We start from the raw sequence: 25,232 nt of genomic DNA, 5'->3' as shown, positions 1-25,232 counted from the left end.
CAATCAATTCTAACAATTATTTTTTTTTAGAAAGAAAACAATAAAGTTGTATCTTCTATCTATTTTTTAATATTTCTTTTTGGAGAGCAGTTTCTATATTTTAATTTACTTTCAACTTAATCATATTATTAGTAAATCAAAATATAAAAAGAAAATATCTGGTGGAGAATAAAGTTAAGTCTTCCACTTCCAGACAATAGGATGATTGACTTAATAATGTATTCAATTTGTTTGTATTATTCTTATAATACTATACATAACAATTATATTCACACTATGACATAAATTTTTAAAAAATACAAATATGACAAAATTGATCGAGCCATATAAATCTACCACGATAAAATTAATAAATATTTTTAAAAATGTTATTATATACTTAATTTTAAAATTATTTTATTGACTAATATTCACAAAACTACATATTTGAATTTTTCACCTCGAACTTTATTTATTTGAGAAATACCAACTCGAATGTATGTCAAAATTAGTTTAGTTAAATAGAAGAGAAAGCTCAAATTCTATAAATCACAATATAAAAGTTTAAATGGTGTTGTGCATTAACAAAGAAAGATTGAAAGGTCATTAGAGAAGTATGGGGCATTATAATTGAAATGAAATGAAGAAGAAGAAGAAGAAGAAATGAAAGATGGGCTAAAAAGATGGAGAATTTGGAGAAAAGCAAAGCACGTGGTGGGAAGAGAAGGGTATGGGAAAGGGTAAAATAATGAGACAACTTTCACTGTATCATCTTTCTCTCTCAAACTGTGGCTTGGCTGAGGCTGTGGCTGTGGCTGTGCCTCTTAGGCTCACCCACATTAATCAATCTGGTCTTCTTTCCTTTTGGTTTATGCCACTTTCGTTGCCTTTCCCACTTCCATTATTATTCATCTAGCACAAACCTTTGAGAGATACACAGAGAAAGAGAGAGCGAGAGGCGGCCAAACGAGGATTGTAACCCTTGTTTCTGGTCCCTCTCATTCTTCTTCTTTTTCTTCCTCTCTCTGTCTTTTACTTATCTGGGTTTGCTTTTTTGTGCTCCCTCCTTCATCCTGCTGCCTCATTTCGATGCCCCATTTTGGATCTTCTTGAATCTGTGAGTTCGTTTTGTGACATGGGTTCGATTTATTTTTTTGTGTGGTTGTTGAATTGTTGGGTTTTTAATGATTATGAACTTGTGGGGTTTCCTTCATAAGCTGGCATCGAGAGCGTTTGATTGTTTGTTTTGTGTTTTTGTTTCTGAATCTGTGAATTTTCCTCCCCTTGTTGTTTTTGTCTTGATTTGTAATGTTTGGGGTCTGTAACGCCTTAGCAGAAAGCATGGTTTCCTGTTTTGTTGATCTTTGATAATAGACTTGACTGTTAATGCTGGCCACTTTGGAGTGCCCTTGTCTTCGTTAGTTAATTTAATTGTCATTCAGATCTGAATTTAATTTTACCAATTTTTCTTTTCCTCCTTCAATCAATAACCGTTACTGTCCAATTCCATTATTGAAAGTAACTTGTACACGAGTTGATTTGAAAGTAAACAATTCTATTATCAGTTTGATTTTGAAAATCTTGAGACACAATGTGTTTCATTGATAGCTTAAAAAAAGAAAGAAAGAGAATCCTAGCTTTTAGGAGTGCTTTTAATAAAAGGTTTGATGCTTAATGTTCTGTTGGAGAACTTAGCTGGCTCTTAATAAATGTAGTGCAACTTTATTTTCTATTTCCAATATATAATTCTTGAATTAAAAGTTCCAGGCTCGAAAGTTGCTTCTGTTCAGATCTATTTAGATTTTGGATACTGAAATGAAAACCCTTGATTGTTCAAGTTATTAGCCTTCTCTAATTTAATGGGAGAAGAGAACTAGGATATCTTCTTAATATGGTAAAGGATTAAAAATACTACATGAATGAGGATGTCATGATGACGGAGGGGCTACCTGGCTTTACTCTTTTTCTTTTTCTTTAATTTCTATTTATATCATAATTATTTTCTTAAATTGGGAGTAGCGATAAGATTACTTAGTGTAATTATTAAGTACAAGTCTGCGATTATCTGAAAAACAGCTTTTGTCTCTTTTCAAAATCAGGCTAACATCATCGTTTAAATGTTATTATAAGGAATAAAGAGAATGTTTTTAAACTCACCTTCCAATCATTAGTGTTTTCGCTACAAATTTGCTGCAGAAATGGATTCTCAACTTTTCTTTTGATTTGTATATCAGACAATTCCAATCACCTCCTCTCCTGCTAGCTTGTTTAAGTTTGTGACCCTTTACTGCACTTCTTTTATCTATTGACTACTCAAATAGACCTCATATTCTGCAGGCTAAATAAACTTATAAGTTTTTGGGTTCACATTCATGCCATGGCATATTGGGTAAGGCCGAGAATAATCATATAAAGTTGAATTTTGCATAGCTTTTACTCTCCCAAAGCTTAGGTTTGAACCCATATGGTCATTTCTGAACCACATGTATCTGTTGGTCTGGGCTATATCTTATAAGTTAGCACAATTCAGGCTTAAGATTCTTGTATGGTATAGGATAATTTGGATTGGAGAGTTCTTTATCATCACCTGATGAGGGGTAAAACTTTGATTGGGAAAATTGATTAGAAAGTTATTTATTCTGATGATAATAGCATGAATCTGTCTTGTCTTTGTACTTTCCCCATATTGGTGATTTATTCTGCTTGTCCCTGTAACAGATTGGAGAGGGGCATCAACCGAAGTGTGATTTTTTTCTTTGTAAAAAAAAATGAAACTGAAGCTTGGATCCAAGAAATGGAAATCAATTGCCCCTCGGTTGAAAGGAAAATCACCATCTCCCTCTTTTTGTCTATTTTCCAAATCTAAGTCGGTTAACTATGGTCCAGGCACAACGCCAGTTTATCTAAACGTGTATGATTTAACCCCTGTGAATGGTTATGTCTATTGGGCAGGCCTTGGTATCTTTCACTCTGGTGTAGAAGGTAATGTCACAAACCTTTCTTTTGCCACTACAAAATCCAATTGTGATCTGAAATTAGAAAGTTAGTGCGATCTCATTCCGTTCTGAGAGTGAAATGTATGCATTTTGCAGTCCATGGTGTAGAATATGCATTTGGAGCTCATGACTATCCAACCAGTGGCGTTTTTGAAGTCGAGCCTCGACAATGCCCGGGCTTCAAGTTTAGGAGGTCAATATTAATTGGCACAACCTGCCTCGACCCTCATGAAGTAAGAGAGTTCATGGAGCAGTGCTCTTCAAGCTACTATGGAGATACATATCACCTAATTGTCAAGAACTGCAATCATTTCTGCAGGGACGTCTGTCATCAGTTGACTGGAAAATCAATTCCAAAATGGGTAAATCGACTGGCTAAAATAGGTACCTTTCTATCTCATTCCCTTTTAGAAGCGATTTTCCCTCTCAGATCTGATGGTGTGAATGCTAAATCTATTGATTTTATTCTCCCCCAAAAAAGAAAGTTTCAGCTACCTATGCTTGCTTTTCAATCCATTGTGGTATAGTGACATTTGGGTTTAAATTAAATTAAATGTAGAAGAGTGGTTTTTCATATTCACTAAAAGATTAACAGAAAGGGATCAACATTACAGGTTCCGTCTGTAATTGCATACTTCCTGAGTCCCTTAGAATATCTGCTGTAAGACACGATCCCACGCCATTCGAGACTGAGAAGACGAAGCTGAGGAATGCATTCAGTTGCTTGTCTTCCATATCGTCGCGGCAGAAGCAGCTGTCTTCCAGTTCATTATATCTACAGTCACCATCGAAAGGGTGGGAGCTGAAAAAACCCAACACTGAACCTTCCTCATGCCTCAAATCAAATGATAGGTGAGAAAATTTGTTTGTTCTAGATATCTTTTATTTGGAAAGAGAAGGGAGTTTATCCTTTTTCTATTTCACATAATTTGTTTGGGAGTTGCTTGCTATGAGTAGATGCAAGCAATTTCTCTGTTAGATGACAAACCCACTAGCCTTCCCAGTGTAAATGTAATGTCTATTTCTGGATCGTATTAATCAATGGTCCGTTACCATGCTGGTCTCCTCCCATTTCAACACCCCCTAACTAACAAAAATATTAACCATGATAGTAATAAAAACCAAGCACAAATGGCAAAAATACCCCTACAAGTTCGAAAGGTTCGGTTTTTATCATTTGGGGGTCCAAATGTGATTCTATATTATTGTCGAAGATGTCGATAAATAATGAATGGTTAGTTGGCTAATTTGGTACATTGTAGTATGATAGACAAATGATAGAGGAGAACGGACAACTAAACATAATAGAATGGCATAAGGATTCCATATGTTTGGTGTTATTTTGTTTGTTAAGTTGTCCTCTTCCTTTTTTTCTCATTTGTCTACTAATATTCTACAATTATTTGTTTAGTTCACTTATCATAGTCATCATTCTACTTGATTGGTCTGTTATATAACAATTCTAATTTAAATTTTAGAGTGTAATTTGAATATTTTATTAAACAAATTTTAATATTGAATGAACACCATGGATATTTTGGATAGTTTATATTTTAAAAAGTAGTAAACTAAAACTAAACTAAAATATTTACAAAATATAGAACCATGTATAAAGAAGGATCTAAATTGATACAAATCATAAGTTGTGACACATAAAATTTATAAGAAAATATAACCGATACAACTTTTAAAGCTTGAATATATGAATGGTTATTTTGCTCACGAAGTTAAAAAGGGAAAAGAAATCACATGTTCGCAGTATATTTTGCTCTGCCAATTTGGTAGAAAGCAGAAGGTCACAAGCATCCCAAGGCAAAGGTGAGAAAAATCCAAGGCAACTCTGCTCTTTGTCCATCTGTCTACTCCTTTTCAGTTGCAAGACAAATTATAGAGACAAGACATTTAATAACATTGGAGCTATGTTATAAAATCGAATCTCATGGATAATCAATTTAACCAACTCGAGCATAGTTTAGCTTAGTGATTTAGACGCATCTTCCCCATCTCCAAGTATAGTCTGAATTTCTATTATTTCTAATGTAAAACGAAACAAACTGGGAGAGGAAATTGGAATGAGACAAGGGGAAGGGAGAGATCTTGACAAGGTAAACTTGGTGATTTTCAACCTATGATTTCCTTTACTATCACTACTTTTTGGTAAATAACAACATAAAATTCATGATAGAGAATGTTTATATAGTAAACTTTAACTGAATCAAACACGATATCTCTAATGAAGTAAAGGGTCAAAACCCGAGGACGATATTTCGCACAGGCAGCAGCATTTCATGAACATAAAACCACCCTCATCATCTTGTGATAGAAGCCCAGCCTGCAGGATTATGTAATGACTCTCAAGCAAATTATGGTGAGATTCACAAGTGAACTGAAACCTCAGCTTCAAAACTAGAAACCCTAAATTTGATGAGACTCACACGTATATGCACACAAGCTATCACCAAAATTGAAGTGTTTCTCGAAAAGAATCATACAAACAAGTTTATTTGAGACGATATTAGTTAAATGAATGGTTGTTGCACATGGTGGTGGTGATGGTGTTTTCCATATATTTATCATCTACAAGAATTTACAGAAGATGACATCCCAAATTAGCATTGGCGTGGTATACCTGCAGGAACACCAAAGAGACACCTCAGAATTTAAATTAATAGGCTGTTTAGGCTTTTCCTTTCTCAAGGCAAGGCAATTTTCTCAACTCTTTCAATTTCATTACCAATATAAAATTTTTAGTCGAGGCATCAACATGTTACATCATGCTCTGATAAACAGAAACTCGCCACCACACTAATAAGTAAAAACTCTACTCAAATATTATGTTTGTTATATAAAGTACAGGCCAAGAAACGCACTCTTAGTAGTATCTAGTAGTATTAGATGGGTGGGTACCATAACTTCCCCCCATCGTAACAGTGCATAAACCTGGATAAACTAAAACTAGACTCGAACTAGTTAATTCAGTCGTCTTTCTGATGCAAAACACTACGGATGTTATTATTACCATTCAGAGCAGCAAGATAAACACGCTTCTCTGGGAGCCCAATATCCGAAAGCATCATATTTCCCTGCAGATAAAAACAATAGCCATAACTTATCTAGAATAACACACTCAAATAGAGAGTAAAAGGGATTCAGTTTAGTTCGCAGCTATGAAAATTGTGATTGTATAGGAAAATATCTTGAAAGAATAATCAACCAGAAAGGTCTCAATGTTTTTGTCATGGTCCTTGTTGCCTTTTGAGAGGCATGTTTGAGATTTCTGCTCACTCTCCTAAATGAATATAATATAGTGCAACGAAGGAGAAGAAATACCTCTTTTGCCATCAACCTTCTGATATTGTTAGCATAAAGCTTCGGATCATCCTTTTCTTCTGGTGATGGGACGTAGACAGGCAATCTTATTACCTCCATGTGATTTACAAATTGACAGAGAAGAAGTAGAAAATGACGGCCCTGCCAATAAGAATTCAAATATATCTTATGCTAGGATCCTGAAACCTTTACAATATCAAAGGTGGTAGCCACAAATGAGTTGGTTCAGCAATTTGAGGTAGAAGTAACCAACTAACACAAGGCTATGGTTTCAATTTCAAATTATATAGTTCAATATTAGAAAGTCTAATAACGAAAGTAATCATATTGAGTAGTTATCTTGTGGGATTAGTTAAGTAGTAAGCTAGACTTAACACACGTGGTTATCCCAAAAAAAGAAGGAAGGAAGTTCCCAATTACCAATTGAACGTGCAATAATTCACTACTAAAAAATTCATTGAAGTAAATTTCGTCCTTGTTCACCTCTTGAAGTTTATGTATCCACGACAGTTTAAACTCATTAACTTCTTACACCATTACATCAAAGGCTGGTAGTAGGCCTTGGCTCATAAGAAACAATCGTCAGAATGAAGGCCATATGAGAAACTTCATAATCAGAATATTTAACACATACTCGAACTGAATTACAGCATTTAAGAAAATAGTACTGCACCGCCCCATTGGATAATGTCAACTTCTATTTTGCAAATTCTCCTTAACAAAATTTGAAGAAGAAATCTTAGAAGGGCTTACAATAAAGCAGAAAGTCTTACCCCTGTTATTGATTCCCAGGCCAAACTAAATCTCTGATACGGATATCTTAAAATATACGGAAGAACGGGAGCTTTCGACAAAAAGGCACCCGTTTTGAATGGCAGGAGATACTCCCCATTGGTAGTTGTTCCCTCTGTAAAAGAAAATAATAACACATTAAAAAACTTGGACAATAAACAAACATAAGCACAAATTCCTAATTACTCCTCAGATTATCTCATTAGTCATTCTCACCAATAAATTTACCAATGATCATAACTTTTTTGTTGCTAAATAAAACTCGAAAATTTTTAGGTTAAAGTACCAAAGTGGTACCAAAACTTTATGTTCCATTGTCCATTCCCTATACTATCAATAAATCTAAAAATTAGTCCCCAACTCTAATATTGTTAAGGGAGGTTTCTTATTCCAGCATTCTTATCCTCTTCTGACAAGCACAACAATCATAGCCAAACCTTTGGCTGAAAAGCTCAAAAAAGTTTTCCCCTTCATTTTTTCTTACCAAATTCTTCTATGAAAGAAAGAGAAACCAATGATTCTTGTTTAGTGGCTATCGGGCTACACATGGTCACGTTAAGAATAAATAAGGTCCTTGTTTTCGAACTCAACCTTCACAGAGTTTATTGAACTTCTCAATTTTGGAGGTCAAAAGGTTCTAGGAAATAAATTCGTGGGTGCATCCCTTGGGCAAATTATCTATCACCATCAAAGGAAAACCAAGAGCCAACATTCTTCCTTCAAGAGGTATACCATATCTGCCCTCCTTTTGTTGTTGCTTCAATATAGTATACTGCTGTGAAGACTCATTTCCAATTGGCTGATGACACATTTTAGGAGGCTAGTGGTCTATACAAAATCCTCTCTAAAACAAAGCTCGCTGGCACAATTTGTCAAATTCTTCCAAAGAAACCCTTGCCCGCATGTCTAGTTGCACTGGTACTTGCATGGAGTGGCCCAATTCCCATCATGGCTTTCCTCTAAATGACAACCTCTTCAAAGCTTTTTGGAGCATGATCTTGTCTATCACAGTTTGATAAGGATCCCAGCATACTCAGCCCAAATAACTCCAAAGCTATTTGAAAAGGTGTTTGCCCAAAAGCTGATGGAGTTTGTTTGAGAGCTCTCTCTGAGTAGCACAAACAATCAAGAAAATATTCAAAGAAAGATGTCCAACTCTCCACTAATCAAAGATGTGAAATCTCTCACCACCTCTTTTTCACTTTTCTCAAAGCTTGAAACTTCTGGAAAGTTATCTTTGGAATGGTCTACTCTGCTGTAGAATGACATCAACCACCTTTATTATGGAATGGTGTCCATTGAAAAAGGAAACCAAGATTTTGTGACTCAATTTCATCAAAGTTTCTTTGTGATCCATGTGACTGTAGAAATGGTAGAGTTTACCGAGGATTCCTTCGGTAGCTTCTCTATTTATATTCTTCACACTTAGGAAGAATTTTTGGACCTTACCTAAGGAGGGCTCTCCCCTGGTTGTTCTGTGTAATTAAGCCAATTAAATTGCCTCATATTGTTCAAAAAATAATAATAAAGAAAGAGTACTTTACTGGGCTTAATATTAAAAAAGAAAAAAAAAACTATTTCTACATATAAATTAATTGTTAAATTTTTATCATTTTTTTTATAGTTATTAGTTTATACGTGGCTTAAATAACAAGAAAGTCAGCGTCCTCAACTATGTGAAATAAATTTAAGCACTGTGATTCTCTTAAGTTAAAGGGGGACGCAGTAATCGAGAAGAAAAACAATAATAGACAATGTACTTAGAGCACATTAAGAGACCTGGAAAAAGCATCATCATGGGAGCAGAGCTATTCTTCACAGCTTCTCGAATTCTTTCACTCACAACACCTACAAGCAACACTGTGATTAATACGAGCCCAGATGCATAACTACAGATGAACATTATTTAAGAGCCATTTCATGGGAATAATGTCCTAGAATGAACTATTATGCAAGAATCATACAGTATAGCAAGTTTGCAGTATGATTGTGTGAACAATTATGGTTAAGGATACCTACATTATCCTAAAACGCTTCACCCACTCAAATCTATGACTAGAATGCCAATCATATGAGCATAAATTTTTAGGATGATTGAGAGATGGAAGCATGAAGTACCTGAAACACCCTTAGATTCAGATGTCTTTGACTCCCTTTGAACATAGACACAGCCAAGGCACTTGCTGGGACAAAAGAAAAACAACAGCTAAACCTTAAGAAATATAGGACATGAAACAGGTTCAGGGATAAAAATTAGTTTTCCCGCAAGAATTTAAAATAAACCTTAAATAAAAGTTTGGCTTATGGAAAAGATAATCATAATATTAAATCCATTCAAAATGAACCAACCTGATAATACCAACTAGAGGAAGTTTAGCCACTGATCTCTTCAGCCAAAACAAGAAGATGAAAAATCGAGGATCAGAAAAGTCAAACCTAAAGATGAACTATAACGTAAATTCATATTGGCCCAGACCAAAATCTATCACACATTGTCCGTATAATTATGACAACTTGTGTTTGAACAAACCTTAGCAACAAAGCTTGGGAAGGAAGAAGACATATGATACAAAATATCCAAATATGATACATGGTTGCTGATAATAGCCCCAGGTCTTTCAGACTCTTGAGACTTCTCTTGCCCTTCGTTCTAGACATCAAACAAGAGAATAGAAAATATTAATGAACACAAGAACAAACTCAAAGACGAAGAGATTAAGATACCTATGAACTAAAATATACAAGAAAGCAGAACAGAACAACGGCCGAGTCCGAACTTGTAACAGATAGCAGAAATTAAAGCGCACCTCGTCAGTTGACTTGTCCCCATTAGGCGGGATTCGATAAACTTCCGAAATCCAATAAAACCCTAACACGAATAACACGGCTCTAGACAGAAATCTTCCGGTCCAAACAATCACAGACCTCCTCCATCCAACCATATGCGCGTAATCCTCCTGCTCATCTGTCTCCCTATTCGGATCGTGAAATAACGTACAAACTCTGCAAATTGTATAATAGAGAACCAGCAAACTCATCCCAATAACCACCCGTATAGGAACGATTGTAAGCAGGGCCAATGCGAGCAGCAGTTTCTCCATCCACGGAAGCTCTCCTCGGCCCATGGTGCCGTAAACGTCTCTTCGGACAAAGGCAGCATAATTCTGGTGAAGATCGTCGGAATCCTGGTCGGCGACGGCGGGAGAGTCGGAGTTCAAGAGTGGGTGATCGTCTTTGGCAGAGGATTCGTCGGATGCGTTAGATTGGGGCGGGTTAAACCTCAATTGCTGGAGCTCAGACGCCATTTCCCTCCCTTTCTTCCTCCAGGAACGCCAAAATCGAATCGATAAAGCTTTTCTTTGCTTTGCTAAAGCTCCTCCCGAGCTTCCAGACTAAGATCGCGTTGTCACGATCACGACAATTTTCTTTTTCCTCACTCTATTTTTTTATATATATATTTATTAGAAGAAAAAAAAAAAAAACAAGATTTGAAGGGAAAAAAATATTAGATTAGATTTGCGTATTTTTAACTTCAATTACTATATTAATCTTTGCTTTTGATTGCGATGTGTTGTTTATCTCATTAAATAACAAACTTATTTCAATTTTAAAAACTCATATTTAATTTTATCTATATCTTTATAGTTAAAATAAAAATTAAATTCTCAAATAAAATATTTTCAACATATTTTAAATTTTTTAAAAAATCAGATGTGTTTTTTGGTGGGAAAAGGACCAGAATTAGATGCTATGGGTATAATTTAAATCTGACTAATATATTTTTTTTTAATTTAAGAAAATTTTATCCCATCTTTTTTAAAGGTTAAGTTAATTTGAATGATACAATTGCTGTTGAACTTTTATGTGTATTATAAACTTAGATATTTTGTATTAATTTAGTAAAATCTTGAGTTTCCATGGTTGACTTATTTAATAGTTTTTTTTTAATTTATTAATAATTGAAAATTTATAATCATAAGATTTAAATTGATATAGAATCAAGTAGTCTAATTTCAAAAGTTTGAAATAAAGTAAACGATTAAATAGATATGAAATTAAATATCCAAATTGTGAAACCAAAAGAGTATTTATAATTAATTATAAATTAGAAGGAATGAACGGTATGTAACTACAAAGCGAGGAACTGTGAATCGCGATCTTACTCAAAATCACGTGCCAATAGCAAATTGGAGAGTTTCATTTTTTAAAGGTTCAAATAATCAACCTTCAAATACAATGTCAGATTAGTTACTAATTATCTCAATATTATTAATCTTTGTGCTAACAGAGAATAATGCCTTCAAAATTGGGGTATTAAATTTTATATCAACATGTCCCCTCCACGTTGAATTGTTTTGATGAAAATATTTTTAAATAAAGTAAAACCTATCAAAATATTTATAAAATATAAAAAAAAGTTATATTTTATAAATAGATTGTGATTCGTAATTTACTTTTTATCGGTTTCTGTTTATTATATGGATAGAAACAAATAGTTTTATAGTGTTAATAGAATATAAATTTAAAAGAGTGTTTTACAATCATTTTCTTTAAAATTTAATTATACTTGTGCTGATCAATTTTGTATTTTTGTCAATGATATTCTACATTATCATTATTTCATTAGAAAGGATCGAGAAAATACAAGTAATTTACAAGTGTAAAAGATGGCTACTCGTTAAATAATTTATTTTTGAATGTCAATATCACTCTGCTTTCTATAAAATTTGAGATTTTAATATTTATGAAACAGTTTAAAATAGAAAGACTCCCTTGAACAATGTCACTCTGCTTTTTTTTTTTTACTGTTTCTAAAAATATAAAGATATTTTTAATAAGGAGAACGCTCAAATTTGACATTTTATTCGAAATAACTATGTGACTAACAGTTTTAAACATTGGACGACTAGTACATGAAAAAAGTACCTTATACCTGTCTAGATATTGTAAATTTCTAAATTATATATCCAATGGTTATTAAAAAGATGCTTTCCAAACGAGGACTATAATTTATAAAACTATCATCTACATTTTGCTAAGTTTTGAAAGACGAGCTAGAGCTAGAAAATTATGGGTTTTTTCACTTGCTCCATAAGTTTGGTGGCATAGGTAAGGTTTTCAAAACTAATTTTAAGAACCACATTTCAAAGTGTAAACAGCAAAAGAGTGGTTTTGAAATGCCAAAGTAGATTTAAATAATTTCAAAACAACTCCTAAATAAGGATAGAAAGGTAAGTAGAAAGCTAAATCCAACCCCATTCATGAAAACGGACTAAAAGAAAAAAAAGATATCTATTTTGCAAAACACCACCCCAATGCATATTTCTGTCTACTAGTAGTTTGGTGTTTGTGACAGTATAGAATTGATTGGAAAACTGAAAATCTCACCAGAATATCCCCTGTAAGAAGTTGAAAATGATCAAAAACCGAGAGGAGGGAATTCCCAATCCCATTAATGCTCAAATTTCAGCAAAATTTAAAAAATGACGAGGAAAGATCATGGAAAGAATTGTTTTGTTACACACTCCTCTGATCTTTTGGCTAAGAAAAGTCCATGGATGCCAGTGAAGTTGTTCGTGTTAAGAAAACCCAATGGCACAACACTTTCTATCAATCGAATTGAAGCATATCGAGTGGGCTGAATAGTAAAAGTTGTTGGGTTTAGGTTGGATTAGGATGAATATAATCTCTTAAATTGATTTGGACTTGTACAGAACTAATCCATTATCTAAAAAGAATAATTTGATTCAAAGAAATTGATAAATGGAACCATTGAAGTAGATTCAAACAAATCCTTTTAACTCAATCTAAACATGAACACTCCGGTAGGTGCCATAGATCAGAATACTTTTTGCACAGGGAAATAACATAATCTCATCAGAGAGTCTACACTGATTAAAATTAGCAGCTATAATTGCAATAAATTGAAGAGAATAGGAACCTATGGTCAAGGATTGTAATGGCAATGGTTGTGAAACCATTGAACTGAACTATAGTAAGCTTCAAGCTAATAATGTGGGAGAAAACCAACATTGACAAGGGAGAAAGGATTTTAGGGCGTGGAGCCTCGACCCTTTGGAGGGATTCTTATGCCACGATTTTTTTTAGGCTTATAGATCCTTTTGAAGAACTAAAACTTTGGACAGCCTGGTGAAAAAAATGACATTGTTACTTGGTCTGTTTTGTTGTATTATTCTTTGTCGAAAGACTTACATCATATTCTTTGTATTTATGCGAGTTTGCGAAGCTATGCAGAGAAAGTTCTTTTAGACTTTTGGTTTTTTTGCTAGCATGTCATAAGAATATCGGTGATGCAATCGGGAAGTTCCTCTTTCATCTATCCTTTCACAAGAAGGGTGGATTTTATGGCTCGCTGGGGTTTGCAGTATTTTGTGGGGTAAGTGGGTGATTAGAGGGTTGGAAAGGGATCTTTCTGAAGTGTGGTTGGTCACTGATTAAATTTCATGTTTTTCTCTAAGCTTCTAGGATTCGATATTGAAGCTCATTCATAACGATCCTATACTCTATTTCCCATTGTTGAAGTTCCTTCTTAGCAGGGCTAAAAAAAAAATTGTGTTGTTTATTCTTTCAAACGTGGGAGGTGACTAACAATAGTCATTATTGTACATTGATAGTTCAAGATCAAAACTCCTATGTTATGCATTCTTTGAGATGCTTAGTGTGCAACTTCGCTATGAATGTTTTGAAACTAACAGAAAATTTAGCCTCGTAAAGTTGAAAGCAATTTCAGCATGATATCCAATTCTTATGAGTGCTAATCAATGCCGAGAGAAGCCCAGCAAAAGAAATTAGAAGAGGACCTGAAAACCGGCCGTTCCCATCACGAACGTCCGCCACCGCCATGAATCCATCGGCAAAATCTTGAACAATCGAAAGCTTCTTCATCAACCTCTTCGCACGCAACTTCTTCATCTTCTCTTCTTCTTCCCGATGCCCAATTCCTCTATTGACAGCAATCTCAATACTCGCTTTCAAACACGCCTCATCTTCAAGAATCCGATTCAAATCCCTAAATTTCAAAGAAATGCTCCCAATATACCCGATTAATTCCGCCCAAGCACTGATCTTCTGCAACCGACTCGAGTGTCGTTTGTCAATCAAACCAGATTTAGCTAACCAAATGAATTGTTCGACAAAGTAATAAAACCCTTCTCCGCCATACGCAAGGAGAGCGAGCAGAAATTCTTGGTTAGATTCGAAATGCGAATTTCTTAAGGCGTTGAGATCCTGGATAAACTTTCCAAGACGAAAGGCTTTGCGGCTGACGCCGACGCTGGACTCAAAGCTCTTGAGACGTTGAGTCAGAGGATGGGATTCAGAGATAGCGGAAGAGGAGAGGATGATCTTGGTGGTGTACCTGGAGATTTTCAAGAGCTTGTCGACGCCGTCTCTCTTTGCGAGATAAGCTTCGAGATGATTGAAGAAATCTCTTTGTTTCTCGGTGGACGAGGGTGGAGGTTTGGAAGCCATGGCGATGGTAGCGACGGAGAGAGAGGAAGGCGGGGAAATTTCAGTTTCTCCCAAATAGACCGGAGACTTGAGATTAATTAGTTTGACAAAGAGGGATGTGAGCGTGACATAAAAGCGAATATTGTTACGTAAACGACAACGTTTTGGAGTTCGTGAATTTGGTATAGTTATGAGTGCCACAAGATGACGGGACGAAGTATTAAGTAAAGAGATAAATAAAAACACTAAAAATAACAAGAGAATTTTCAAAATTTTAATTAAATAAAACAACTATTCCCCTAAAATATTTTAAATTAAAACATATGTCAAAAATGAATTTACAAAATTAAAGTTCTACAAAAATTTATGAAAACAAATTTTACTCACACAGTACAAGAAAATTTTATGTCACGATGTAAAATTGCAAGAAAAAGCAAAGTTACTTAATAAATGTACAAACAAACCTCAATTGAATGGTTTACACCAACTCTAAAAAACCTGTTCTTAATATTTTTACATATCTAAGTACAATTTCCACACTATCAAAGTAAATTTTGGATGATGATATAATTATAAGCCAAATGACAATGTTCATGTTAACGCTTAATTTGTCGAAGTCAATATCACTTATCTGTCATAAAATGTGTATTGTCGACAAAAAGAAAAGTTGATATGTCGCTATTTTAGGTCAATACAAATCAACTAAAAATACTAGGGTGACATCCTAAGTGTCAATCACAAATCATCATGAGATAAATTTTTCCTTTTTAAAAAAAAATTAACCCCTTTGCGATTGAAAGGTATGGATGAAAATGATGTAACCTAAACTCGGGTTAAGAAACATATAGCCAATAATCAGAATTCAAAACTAAGTTGCACACTTGGAATATTTTAACCACGAAATAGAGGAGACTAAAATTTGAATTTAATTTGAACATAAACATGTTCAAACTGTTCGTCAACCTTCCCACGTGAGAAAAAAATGTGTGGTCTGCAAGCTAGAAAAAATAATGTTCAAGAAGACAAGCCATTCAGCTTGAATCAATAGCCAAGAGATGCAAAGACAAAGTTTTCTTGTCTTTTATTAGATTGCCAAATGCATTTATTAAAAGCGTGTGGTTGAACATGGAGCTTGTCGGGCTCTGCCATTAACACAACCAACCAGCTCTCATGGCACCCCACCCCGCCACAATTCCAATCCTAATCCATTTTCAGTTCCGTCTAATGGCAAAATGCAAGCAAATTGAAGAATTGAATTGAATTGAAACAGAATTTGGATAAGGAAAAACAGAGCAATATGTGTTCATTTCACTGTCCAATCCCTTCTCATCATATATTACATCTATCTACATAGTAATTGCTGACTTGAAACATTTTATAAACTTGGGACTCCCTAAAATCATGCCTTGTAATGTAATATAACAAACTAGGAAAAATCATTGCCTGAAATGAAGTGAATAAAGCTCCCTCCCTCAAAGACAGACACTGTATAAAGTAAAGTTTTTAACTTATAATATGGAATGGAACGAGCCATGCCATGACATTTCCAGATAGACCATGAATCAATTGAAAGAGGGTTTCTTACTTGTGTTATGTTTGTAGATCATTTCTTCTTCCGTTTAGCTTCGAGCCTTACTGCTACCAAGTGTGAGCTCTAAATCCTCCAATCCAACGTCGTGGATTTTCTCCCCTTCCCAAGGCTTAACCTTGTACCCCAAGAACTCGAATTCGTTTCTTCTTCCATTTTCTTGGATGAAACCACCATGCAGAACATGCTGATCAGCAGGTTTCACAAGGTTGAAAGTGGGAGATGTTGGCATTGTCGATGCAGAAGGCGCATAGGCACGGAAAAGTGCCCATTGATTGGAATCATTGGTAGATGATTCAGATTCATCACATTTGTGGATCGGGGCGGGAGTATGGAGCTGAGGGCGGGTCGGGCTAGCTGGAGCAGATACTGCAAAGAAAGGGTAATTCAAAGAGGACAAGGATTCTTTAGCATTGACTTCCCAATTGGGGAATGGCTGCGGAGTCCTTGAGGCTGGGGATGAAAGGGGAGGGGTCACAGGAGCACTGTTTGAGATTCTAAGAGGAGGAAGCGAAATGGGAATCGCTTGGCGAAGATAAGGAATGAGATTGGACGGATTATTGGCATCGTAACGGGACGGGCTCGGGAAGGAGGAGGAGGAGGGACTTACTTGGTAGGATCCCATAGGACTGGGGAAAGAAGAAGACAATGGGCTTGGATTTTGGGAAGAATAAGGGGTGATTTTGGTTGAAGTGCCAACAATATCAATGGGAGGTGGCTTGCATCCCTGTAAGAAACAAAGCACAAAAGCATATATCATTTCTTTCTAGGGCACAACCAAAGCAGATTTGATCAAAGATTACTACATTAAGCTCATCAGCTCAATTTATTTCACAAATTTTCAACTAAAATCAAGTCAATTACAAAATGAAATGAGTCGATCGACTTTTCAGATGGATCCACAGATCAAATTTAAACCCAACAGCAAAACAACCAGTACATTAATCACCGCATTCAGATCTACTACGCCATTTGAAATTCAACATTACAGTAACGAGTAAGGAAAATCAATTGAAAAGAGCGAAAGCGAAGACAGACCTTCCGATAAGTGGTTCCGTCATCTTCGACAGTCCAACCAGCTTCAGCACAGAGGGCTTTAAGGACCTCGTTATTGTCACAGTGTTTAGGCAAATTGAAGTTACCCTGAGCTCTAAGGCCGGAGTAAATCTTAGCAGCGATGGCTCTTCTCCGGCGCTCTCTGGTCCGATTATTCTCCCGCTCCCTCCAAGAAGGCTTACGGCGACAATTGGAGGCAGAAGTGGCGCCGTCGGAGGTCATATTCCGGCGAGAGAAGGGGGTTTGGGTGTTAAAAGTAGAGGGAAGAAGAAATGGAGAAATTTCACTTTTCGAGAGTGGAAAAGGGAAGATAAATAAGAAGACGACGAGGACTACGGTTTGATTGTGTTTTGTTCTTTGACTTCGGGGCCCGCCAGATTGAAATCGGTGGGGCCTCCGATCCGACGGTGATTATGACTGCACGTTACACCCCCACTAACACGCCTCGTCACTTCTTTCTTAAACCAATTTTATACCCACTTGATTACACATTTAGTATTTAGTCCTCTGCTTAATAAATTGTATAACAATTTAGAAGTTTTCGAAATTTATAAGTAGAGATTCGTATTTTCCCATACAGTTCACTAATTTTGTCATTGAATTAAAAGTTGTTTGTACTTAAAACACTATTTTTTAGTACAATTTAGAGTAAGGAAGGAGATTAAACCTTCTAATCCTTATCGTAGTAGAAGATATGAACGGAACAGAAAAAAGTGATTTGATCAAACAAAGTGAATAAGTAATTATTCGTGGGCTCAAATCAAAGCCCCAAAGAGAGGGGAAAGCAAGGGAGTGGCAATCGCAATGCCATTGGCATTGGCATTGGCACCAAATAAGTACTACTCCATGGGTTCAAAAACTCATTTACACCCTCAATTTTAACTTCGCTTTCTCCCATTTTTACTCCTTCACCTGAATTGCTCCAAACCTTTTTAGATAGTTTGGTTCTATTATAATTTTGAGGGGAAATTATGTTTTTTAAATTCGGTTTCGAGTTAGTTTATGACTTTAAAATATGACAATTTTACATTTGAGATTTTTTTTCTTTTTTATTTTTGATTGATAATTTACTCTATAAGCTTCAACTCTTTGGATGTATTATCCGATCCAAATCATTCCTATCAAAACTTTATTCTGTTTTCAACTTTTTTCACAGTATGTTGCATTTTTTTAGAAAAAAATAAAGATTACAATATGTTATAAAATGTTTTGTGTTTTCTCCATATTTTCACTATTGTGAGAAGTACTTTGATCATTGCATTAGAAATACAATGGACTTGAATATTCTTGCTACATCGTAAGTAGAAAGATAAATTTTACAAAAATGGAACATTTGTACAAAAAGAAAAAAAAAATTATTAAAATTGAATGCCTAAACTTATCATTAAGTACTTATTTTTTACGTATAGTGTTGATATTGAATTAATTAAAAAATGAGTGATTTAAGAAAAATGGTAAAAATTTTAGAAAAACAGGAATAATTTCATTTTTCTTTAGTTTGTCTTGCAAGTTGAATTTTAGAAATTCTTACCATTTTTTCTATTGTTCTAAAAAGATGTATAGCTTCATGTACTTTTAACAAAGCAAAAACCTTAAATGTGCTAGGAGGATTTCATGAAAGATTACATTTTGATGTATTTTTTCTCAAGATATTTCTAGCAGTTTTTCATTTAAAATAGATTACCTAAATATAAATATGTTTTTCTATTTCAAAGTATACCATATTAATTTCATCTTAGCAAAGGCAACTAAAATATGATATAGTAAATAAACTGATGGCATAGCTAACTAGAATTCTATAACCTTGCAATATAAAAATATCAAAACTCCTAGTAAAATTAGTATATAATCTTCATTATAGTGAGACTATAAGTGTAAATTGATTTTGTTACCAAGTTCGATTCTCTATTAATACTCCAAAATTTTGTGTGTATTTTCTATAAAAGTCGAGGATTTTTTCATCAATTACAATTTCAAGAAGTTATTAGAAGTGAAAACATCGTTCATAATAGCTTAAATTTCCATCTCAAATTGTGGTAGAGATAGTTTTGAACCATTTATGCAATTATAATAAAAAAAAAATTATATCCGTAAATATCCAAAATAACTTACGCACATCTTGACTAATCTTTACCTCACATCCCAACCCTACAATATCCCTACAATATTTAGGTGACAAGTTAACTTGTGTTAGAACTCAATTATAATAGTCATCTTTGAAAAATAGAACAAGGCAACCCAATTTACAAAATAGCAAATAAAGTCTAAACACCCTCTTTATTATTCAATAATTTATTGTTTGTGGAATAATCTATACATTTAAAAACAATGGTAATGATAATAATAACTACAAAAACGCGTAAACCATAATATTAAATCAATTCATGTGTCAATTCGAAGTGTATACGTTTTATCCGAAGTGAATGTTGATAGTTCGGCCGCATAAAGAATCAAACCCATAAGTCACAACACGAAAGAGAGAGCAACGTTTTCTGATGAGGAAATGATGGATTCAGATTTTTTTTTTTTATTCAGAACCCATGTGCGAAACTAGAACTACATGCAAAGACGTGAAGGAAAAACCGGTGTAAAAACTTCACTACAATGAGCTGTTCACAAGTTAAGATGGGGAAGTGGGGCTAGTGAGGGGGATCCCTCTAAGTGTATATTCGTTCAGGCTCATGCCAATCAACAATAATCTAGCAAAGGATCAAAGTATGTGGCCGCACCTTATGACTTTGGAAAATGATAAAGTACTCAAAAAGATCTCAGCAGAGGGAGGGAGAGTTGCAGAGCTTACATTGAAAGTATAGCATGCCTATGTCCGAGTGAAGTATTGTGATTCCTGGAAGTGAAGGGGTTCGTTCCCCCAAGAGAGCCATCCAGGATTCATTTCTCGAGCAAACAGTTCGATACAGCGACCAGGTTTGGGCCCCGGAACATACTCTTGCAGAAGCTCTGGATGGAAAGCAAAATGGTGGAACAGATATAAAGGATATTGATCTAATAGATTTAGAGGAATTATAGAGAAAGGGAAAAAAGTATCGTTCCTAGTGATACCTGCAATTGGTGGCTTCCTCGAGTAATCACCAGGAATGCTAATGATGACCCGATCTTTAGGTAAGGTTTGGTCCAGAATTTTCACATCTTGAACATCCTATACTCCCAAGTAATTTAAAGAAGTCGACATTAAGTAAAAGTTTAACAGTGTTGAACAGTTCGAATCCAATGGCATTAATCACTGGACCACAAAACAAATATTTTAGTCGTATTGTATTTGAGTTAGAAATATGGCATGGCATGTTCATCAGGCAGATTTTGGCTGAACTGGTGCTACTTAAAAAACGAGCAGGCAAACTAACAGGTATTTAATTTACATTAGCCTTCTATTCACGACTAAGTAAAAAGTGTGATCGATAGTTCACATTAAACTACTTAAAATCTAGAGAATAAATCCATTTAAAGTTCAATGAAAGTACGTAAATTACATTCTTTTTCTTCTATTGGTGGGCATAGCAGCACATGCTTCCTAGGTTAAGTTATTTCCTTAATCAATTCAAATTTGTAGATTTTTTTAAATCAGCCATTGACTTGATACCTCACCATAACAATAGCCCAAGAGAAGGCATTCATACGGCCTGTGATGAAAGAGATCTAGATCACTTATCAATGAACCATCTGCCTTGACCTGTAATATGCAGGTATGTAAAGGTTGGAACAACTTGGAGGAGAGATGGGGAAGGAGAGAGAGAGAGAGGCAAATAAGAGAAAAACGGACCTTCAACCAGTAATAAGTGGAAATATGTACGACTCCCCATGCAGGAAACAATTCCAAATCAATAAAACGATGGAACTTTTCTCTGTTTGTCACCCACAAGGCGACCAGTGCCCCTTTGCCATGAGACAGTTTCTTAATAGGCAGAGCTAAGAAATATCGGTTAGGCAATGTAGGATACCTATTATGATTAAATAGGAATGGCATTAATTGTCCAAACGGACACACATATTAAACAATAGTGCAAAAAGGCACAGCAAAACCGATGATGACAATAACGTGGTTGTAACAACAACCATATAAGAAAAGTGAAAGAACACTAAATTTAGTTATCCAATTAGAGATTCCAGCACTATTGACAATTGACAAAATCCCAATAGTTTTAATCAGATACTAAATAGAGATTATAAACTTCAACGACGCTAGGAATTCGGCATATATAATCAGTTACATCATATTTCAACATCTGGACAGAATGAAGATTCTACTAAAAATTGCTCAAGAATAAAAATATTACGTCTTATATATTTACTAAAATAGCAAACGTTTTTTATACTCTCAAGATCAGCGTGTGATTTATTATCACAAGGCCAATCCAGTAGGCAGTGAGTAAAAAGTTATAAAAAAAATATGACCATTATTGTCAGTAATTTGTCAACAACAATGAGGATTTGCTGATTGAAGAACCATATTTAACTGGTTTGACTTTGACATTTAGAAATCAAATCTTCACAAATTCTTAATAATTGAATTACGGCATCTAGGTTTATAGTAAACCAACTTGCCATGATCTTTCCTTGAGGATCCTTTCATCCCAAAATAATAGCAACAATAATTTTCTAAATTTAAATTATATAAAAATATATACATAATTTTTTATAAAATTATATATATATATATATATAAATAATAAAGAAAGAAAGAAAACAACAACAACAAACTAACAAACTCAAGAACCCACAGGCAATATCCTTCCACATCAGTACATCTGAAATCATCACCAAGTGCATCTTTAAACTTCAAAACGTTAAATGCATTTGAAGCTTTAAATCATTTGAAAAATGCTGGGTGACTTTAAAATAATATGCAGATGAATAAGCTATAGCATACTTTGATTTTTGTTGAGCGCTTCCATTTTCCCATGGTGGATCAATCAGAATAAGACTGAAGCCAGAGCTAGCTTTAGCTGAAACAGCAACCAAAAATACAATCAGACATTTCTAATGAGAAGATAACACAGAGTTCAATGAGTGTGTGTGTACATAACTATTATTCCTAAACCTTAAGCAGCACATGTAGTTCCTCTACATAAATCCTAAATTTAAAATGGGAAAAGGATGATATCTAATGAAAAAAATGGGAGAGAGCGATGCTAACGTAATAGAAAAAGAGACAGAAGATTTAGGTGACAAAAACCACGAGTTTAAAACAGGATCTCAACCACTCCCCTTTTACTGGACCTTTTTTTATGCACTCCTTATTCTTTCATTATCTCAATGGTTTCTTATTTATTTTCTTTTTAAATAAACCTGTGATCGTAAGTTAACTAAAGATCAACTGATTTTTTTTTTTTTCTCTCTTTTTAATTTACTGTCAACTAAGTAACTTTTTTTAATAAGATTTACTCAACTAAGTGAAAAAGCTAATACTCTTACTACAATAAATTGCATAAATGAAATGCTTAATCATTTGGAAATTAGACATGAAACTATAATTCTAAAACATGAAGACGTGCGGACCTTACCAGGAATAAGGTTGTGAACCTGCCTCAAATCAGACTTGCACATGGAAACAATAGAAACAGTTTCATGTAAGACAAACTTAGAACTAAACATAAAAAATCTTAGAATAAAAGCATCTGAAATTATCCCAAAGGACAGAAGTACAAAACAGTGCTTATTTGACATCTTGAAACATTCGGAGATTCTTTATGAAAAAAAATGATTAGTTTGATTGGAAGAGAAGGTCAGATCAACTTGCAACACTAACAAACAAAAAACAGCAACAATATAGTTTGGATAACCAGTAACAGTTCTCAAGAACACCAAAAGGAAAATGGAAAGCATCCATTAATAAATGGCCCCGAAAATCAAAAATAGAAAAATGTCGACAATGTCACCACCATACCATGTAGAAGCAACTTTCACGAGGCAATATATATTGATGATCAAGAAATTCAGCTTCCACCTCATCGGATGTCTCATTGACAACCAGATTATTGAATAAAGGAACCACTCTGTCCTTGAAAGAAGATCCTGAAGAAGGGAAGCAATAAATTGTCGGAGATTTAGAAACACCACTAAAGAAGGAAGTGGGTGAAGCCAAAAACAGTGAAAGATTAGTTTATCAAAGTCATTTTCTCCCTTACAATAAACTTTTGGCCACACGTCCAACGTAAATGAAGACTGATCAAAACATAAAAATAACTAAGATTACCAGGTAAGTGAGGACTGATCTAACAAAGCAAGAACCAAAAGAAAATGACGCACATGAAGAAGAAGAGTAGCTAAGCTAAGCTATGTGTTAGAAGTAGTTGAAAAAATTTGTTTCCTAACAAAAAGTGTAATGCCAAATGTAAGAAAGAAAATTATATGAATGTAAAATCCCTTCCCATTAATTGACCAACCTCCAACTTCACTCGACTGATCATGCTCAGGGAGTTTCAGAGTTATCTCGTATAAAGGCGCTTGCCAAATCCGTCCATGTTCAATCAATAACTGATGATCACTGGGCAAATTCCTTCCCTCTGAAGAACCAGACTCACGGTTCAAACTTCTCGTTACACTCAACAGATCAGTAGCTTGCAACAACAACTCGTACGCCTTAAGTAACAGAGGCTTCGCCACCTGCAGCAAGTGAACAGCACAAAACATTTACCAATGCAGAAACATTGATGATCGTCTTCATACAATCTACTTTCAATCCCGCAGTCAGCACCAACAGCGATTCAGTGTAATTAAATCAAGTTACAAACATAGAAACCTGGTGGCGTTGATCAGCAGCACATTCCTTCTCATTTAAACATCGAAGTTTCTTCTCCTTCCTCTTTCTCTTCTTTCCATACGACAAACAATCCTTGTTCTCTAAGCCCTTCCTTTCATAGTCGAAGAATCGTGAGTAGTAACCAGCGGGAGAAACCCTAAACCGTGAGTACGAACGATTCAAAACACGAACTGGATCTACAAAAATGAATCTCGAATCCACGAACCGATATATTCCAGACTCCAGGAATACAGAGAGTTCATCCCTCGCTAAGCAGCGATCCTCCATTTTCACAATCCCTCAAGAGAGTTTTCCCGCTGTATGGGCGTACCCACCGTCAAGGAACCGAACCGAACCGGACGAAATAGTCGGTCGAACGGTAAGGCGACCTCGCATGGTCCAACCGGATCCTCATAGTGTACGGAACGGGAATGGGAACGTTCTGGAATGACCTGGAATTGTTCAAGGATATACCGGGCCATGGAGGACACGTCATCATGAGTTTTTGCGTTTTAAAGTTAATTTTTAATTATTTGGAAAAGGAACGGATATAGCCGGTTGTCGGTCAGTGGTGACCAAATATCGTGAGGGTTTTCCGGTGGTTATTTTGGTACTTTTGTTTGGGTTTGAGTTTTGCGTCGAGGCAATGCCTTAAACTCTAATTTACGATTTTACCCTTGGCCGCGTGGATTAACGATTTCTTCTTTTCTTGCATTGAAAATTCGTATTTTTCCTTACAAAAAAAGAAATGGACAATCGCTTCATATTAATTGAGAGATTTTATTGATATGAAAATTGGTTAAAAAGATAGTTTGTTGTGAGATGGAAAGACATGTTAACATCATTTGTTCTCTTTTAAATCTATTTGACATATAGTTTGTTAGTTAACTTAATCTAAGTTATATTATCAAAAATTGTACAAAAACATTTTAAAAAAAATCGCTTATGGTATCTGCACGATTATAGCAAAATTACTAATATCGTACTATAATCAAATGACGAAGGGCTATTAGACGATAATCTTTTTAAATTTGCTACTTATGCAATTTAGAAAATATAGTGATATAAGTCTTGTTATCATATATTTTTTTAAAATTGCATATGATAGCATTTTAAGAATATAATACACCAAATATAATAATATAGTACACTGTTTTGAAATTTTGTAAATATGGACAAATTTTCACTTATAGAAAACTTTTCATCTTAAATTTATTATTATTCTTAAACTACCGTTTAGTAATTTATTTATCTTTGTCTTTTT

The 25,232-nt window shown here is 34.7% G+C and overlaps 5 protein-coding genes across 10 annotated transcripts; 1 reads left to right on the top strand and 4 right to left on the bottom strand.

Moving 5' to 3' along the window:
• The first annotated feature begins 697 nt into the window (after positions 1-697).
• LOC101219130 (deSI-like protein At4g17486) lies at positions 698-4,038 on the top strand. Of its 2 annotated transcripts, XM_011651310.1 has the most exons (5): positions 698-1,096; positions 2,317-2,368; positions 2,698-2,961; positions 3,072-3,359; positions 3,590-4,038. In XM_011651310.1, the coding sequence occupies exons 3-5, from the start codon at positions 2,748-2,750 to the stop codon at positions 3,829-3,831; spliced, it is 744 nt and encodes a 247-aa protein (XP_011649612.1). In that variant the 5' UTR covers positions 698-1,096; positions 2,317-2,368; positions 2,698-2,747; the 3' UTR covers positions 3,832-4,038. The 2 variants fall into 2 exon arrangements, with proteins under 2 accessions (XP_011649612.1, XP_004152706.1); XM_004152658.2 differs by lacking the exon at positions 2,317-2,368 and having other exon boundaries at positions 700-1,096.
• Positions 4,039-5,086: 1,048 nt separating this feature from the next.
• On the bottom strand, positions 5,087-10,533 carry LOC101218421 (lysophospholipid acyltransferase LPEAT1). Of its 3 annotated transcripts, XM_031880733.1 has the most exons (9): positions 9,905-10,533; positions 9,628-9,747; positions 9,447-9,544; positions 9,216-9,280; positions 8,877-8,945; positions 7,079-7,212; positions 6,306-6,446; positions 5,995-6,058; positions 5,087-5,604 (listed from the first exon to the last, which is right to left on the bottom strand). In XM_031880733.1, the coding sequence occupies exons 1-9, from the start codon at positions 10,400-10,402 to the stop codon at positions 5,585-5,587; spliced, it is 1,209 nt and encodes a 402-aa protein (XP_031736593.1). In that variant the 5' UTR covers positions 10,403-10,533; the 3' UTR covers positions 5,087-5,584. The 3 variants fall into 3 exon arrangements, with proteins under 3 accessions (XP_031736593.1, XP_031736592.1, XP_004152703.1); XM_031880732.1 differs by lacking the exon at positions 5,087-5,604 and having other exon boundaries at positions 5,683-6,058; XM_004152655.3 differs by lacking the exon at positions 5,087-5,604 and having other exon boundaries at positions 5,683-6,058; positions 9,447-9,484; positions 9,905-10,460.
• Positions 10,534-13,657: 3,124 nt separating this feature from the next.
• Positions 13,658-14,846, bottom strand: LOC101219608 (peroxisomal membrane protein 11A). The gene has a single exon (XM_004152660.3). The coding sequence runs from the start codon at positions 14,586-14,588 to the stop codon at positions 13,845-13,847; it is 744 nt and encodes a 247-aa protein (XP_004152708.1). The 5' UTR covers positions 14,589-14,846; the 3' UTR covers positions 13,658-13,844.
• Positions 14,847-15,807: 961 nt separating this feature from the next.
• LOC101219853 (protein BRASSINAZOLE-RESISTANT 1) lies at positions 15,808-17,535 on the bottom strand. The gene is made up of 2 exons (XM_011651308.2): positions 17,194-17,535; positions 15,808-16,882 (listed from the first exon to the last, which is right to left on the bottom strand). Exons 1-2 carry the CDS (start codon positions 17,431-17,433, stop codon positions 16,187-16,189), a joined length of 936 nt encoding a protein of 311 aa, XP_011649610.1. The 5' UTR covers positions 17,434-17,535; the 3' UTR covers positions 15,808-16,186.
• Positions 17,536-19,596: 2,061 nt separating this feature from the next.
• On the bottom strand, positions 19,597-24,373 carry LOC101220088 (methyltransferase-like protein 2). 3 transcript variants are annotated; one of them, XR_968750.2, is made up of 9 exons: positions 23,969-24,373; positions 23,613-23,832; positions 23,114-23,241; positions 22,731-22,764; positions 22,097-22,172; positions 20,990-21,167; positions 20,815-20,899; positions 20,272-20,452; positions 19,597-20,169 (listed from the first exon to the last, which is right to left on the bottom strand). XR_968750.2 is itself a non-coding variant. In XM_011651307.2 (9 exons), the coding sequence occupies exons 1-9, from the start codon at positions 24,254-24,256 to the stop codon at positions 20,030-20,032; spliced, it is 1,251 nt and encodes a 416-aa protein (XP_011649609.1). In that variant the 5' UTR covers positions 24,257-24,357; the 3' UTR covers positions 19,597-20,029. The 3 variants fall into 3 exon arrangements, 1 of the variants encoding a protein (XP_011649609.1); XR_968751.2 differs by having other exon boundaries at positions 20,272-20,368; positions 23,969-24,368; XM_011651307.2 differs by having other exon boundaries at positions 20,272-20,368; positions 20,810-20,899; positions 23,969-24,357.
• Between the last annotated feature and the right edge of the window lie 859 nt (positions 24,374-25,232).

Source organism: Cucumis sativus, chromosome 2 (genome assembly GCF_000004075.3).
Source record: "Cucumis sativus cultivar 9930 chromosome 2, Cucumber_9930_V3, whole genome shotgun sequence".
Classification (NCBI taxonomy): Eukaryota; Viridiplantae; Streptophyta; class Magnoliopsida; order Cucurbitales; family Cucurbitaceae; genus Cucumis; species Cucumis sativus.
This window is presented reverse-complemented; position numbering and strand designations above follow the sequence as displayed.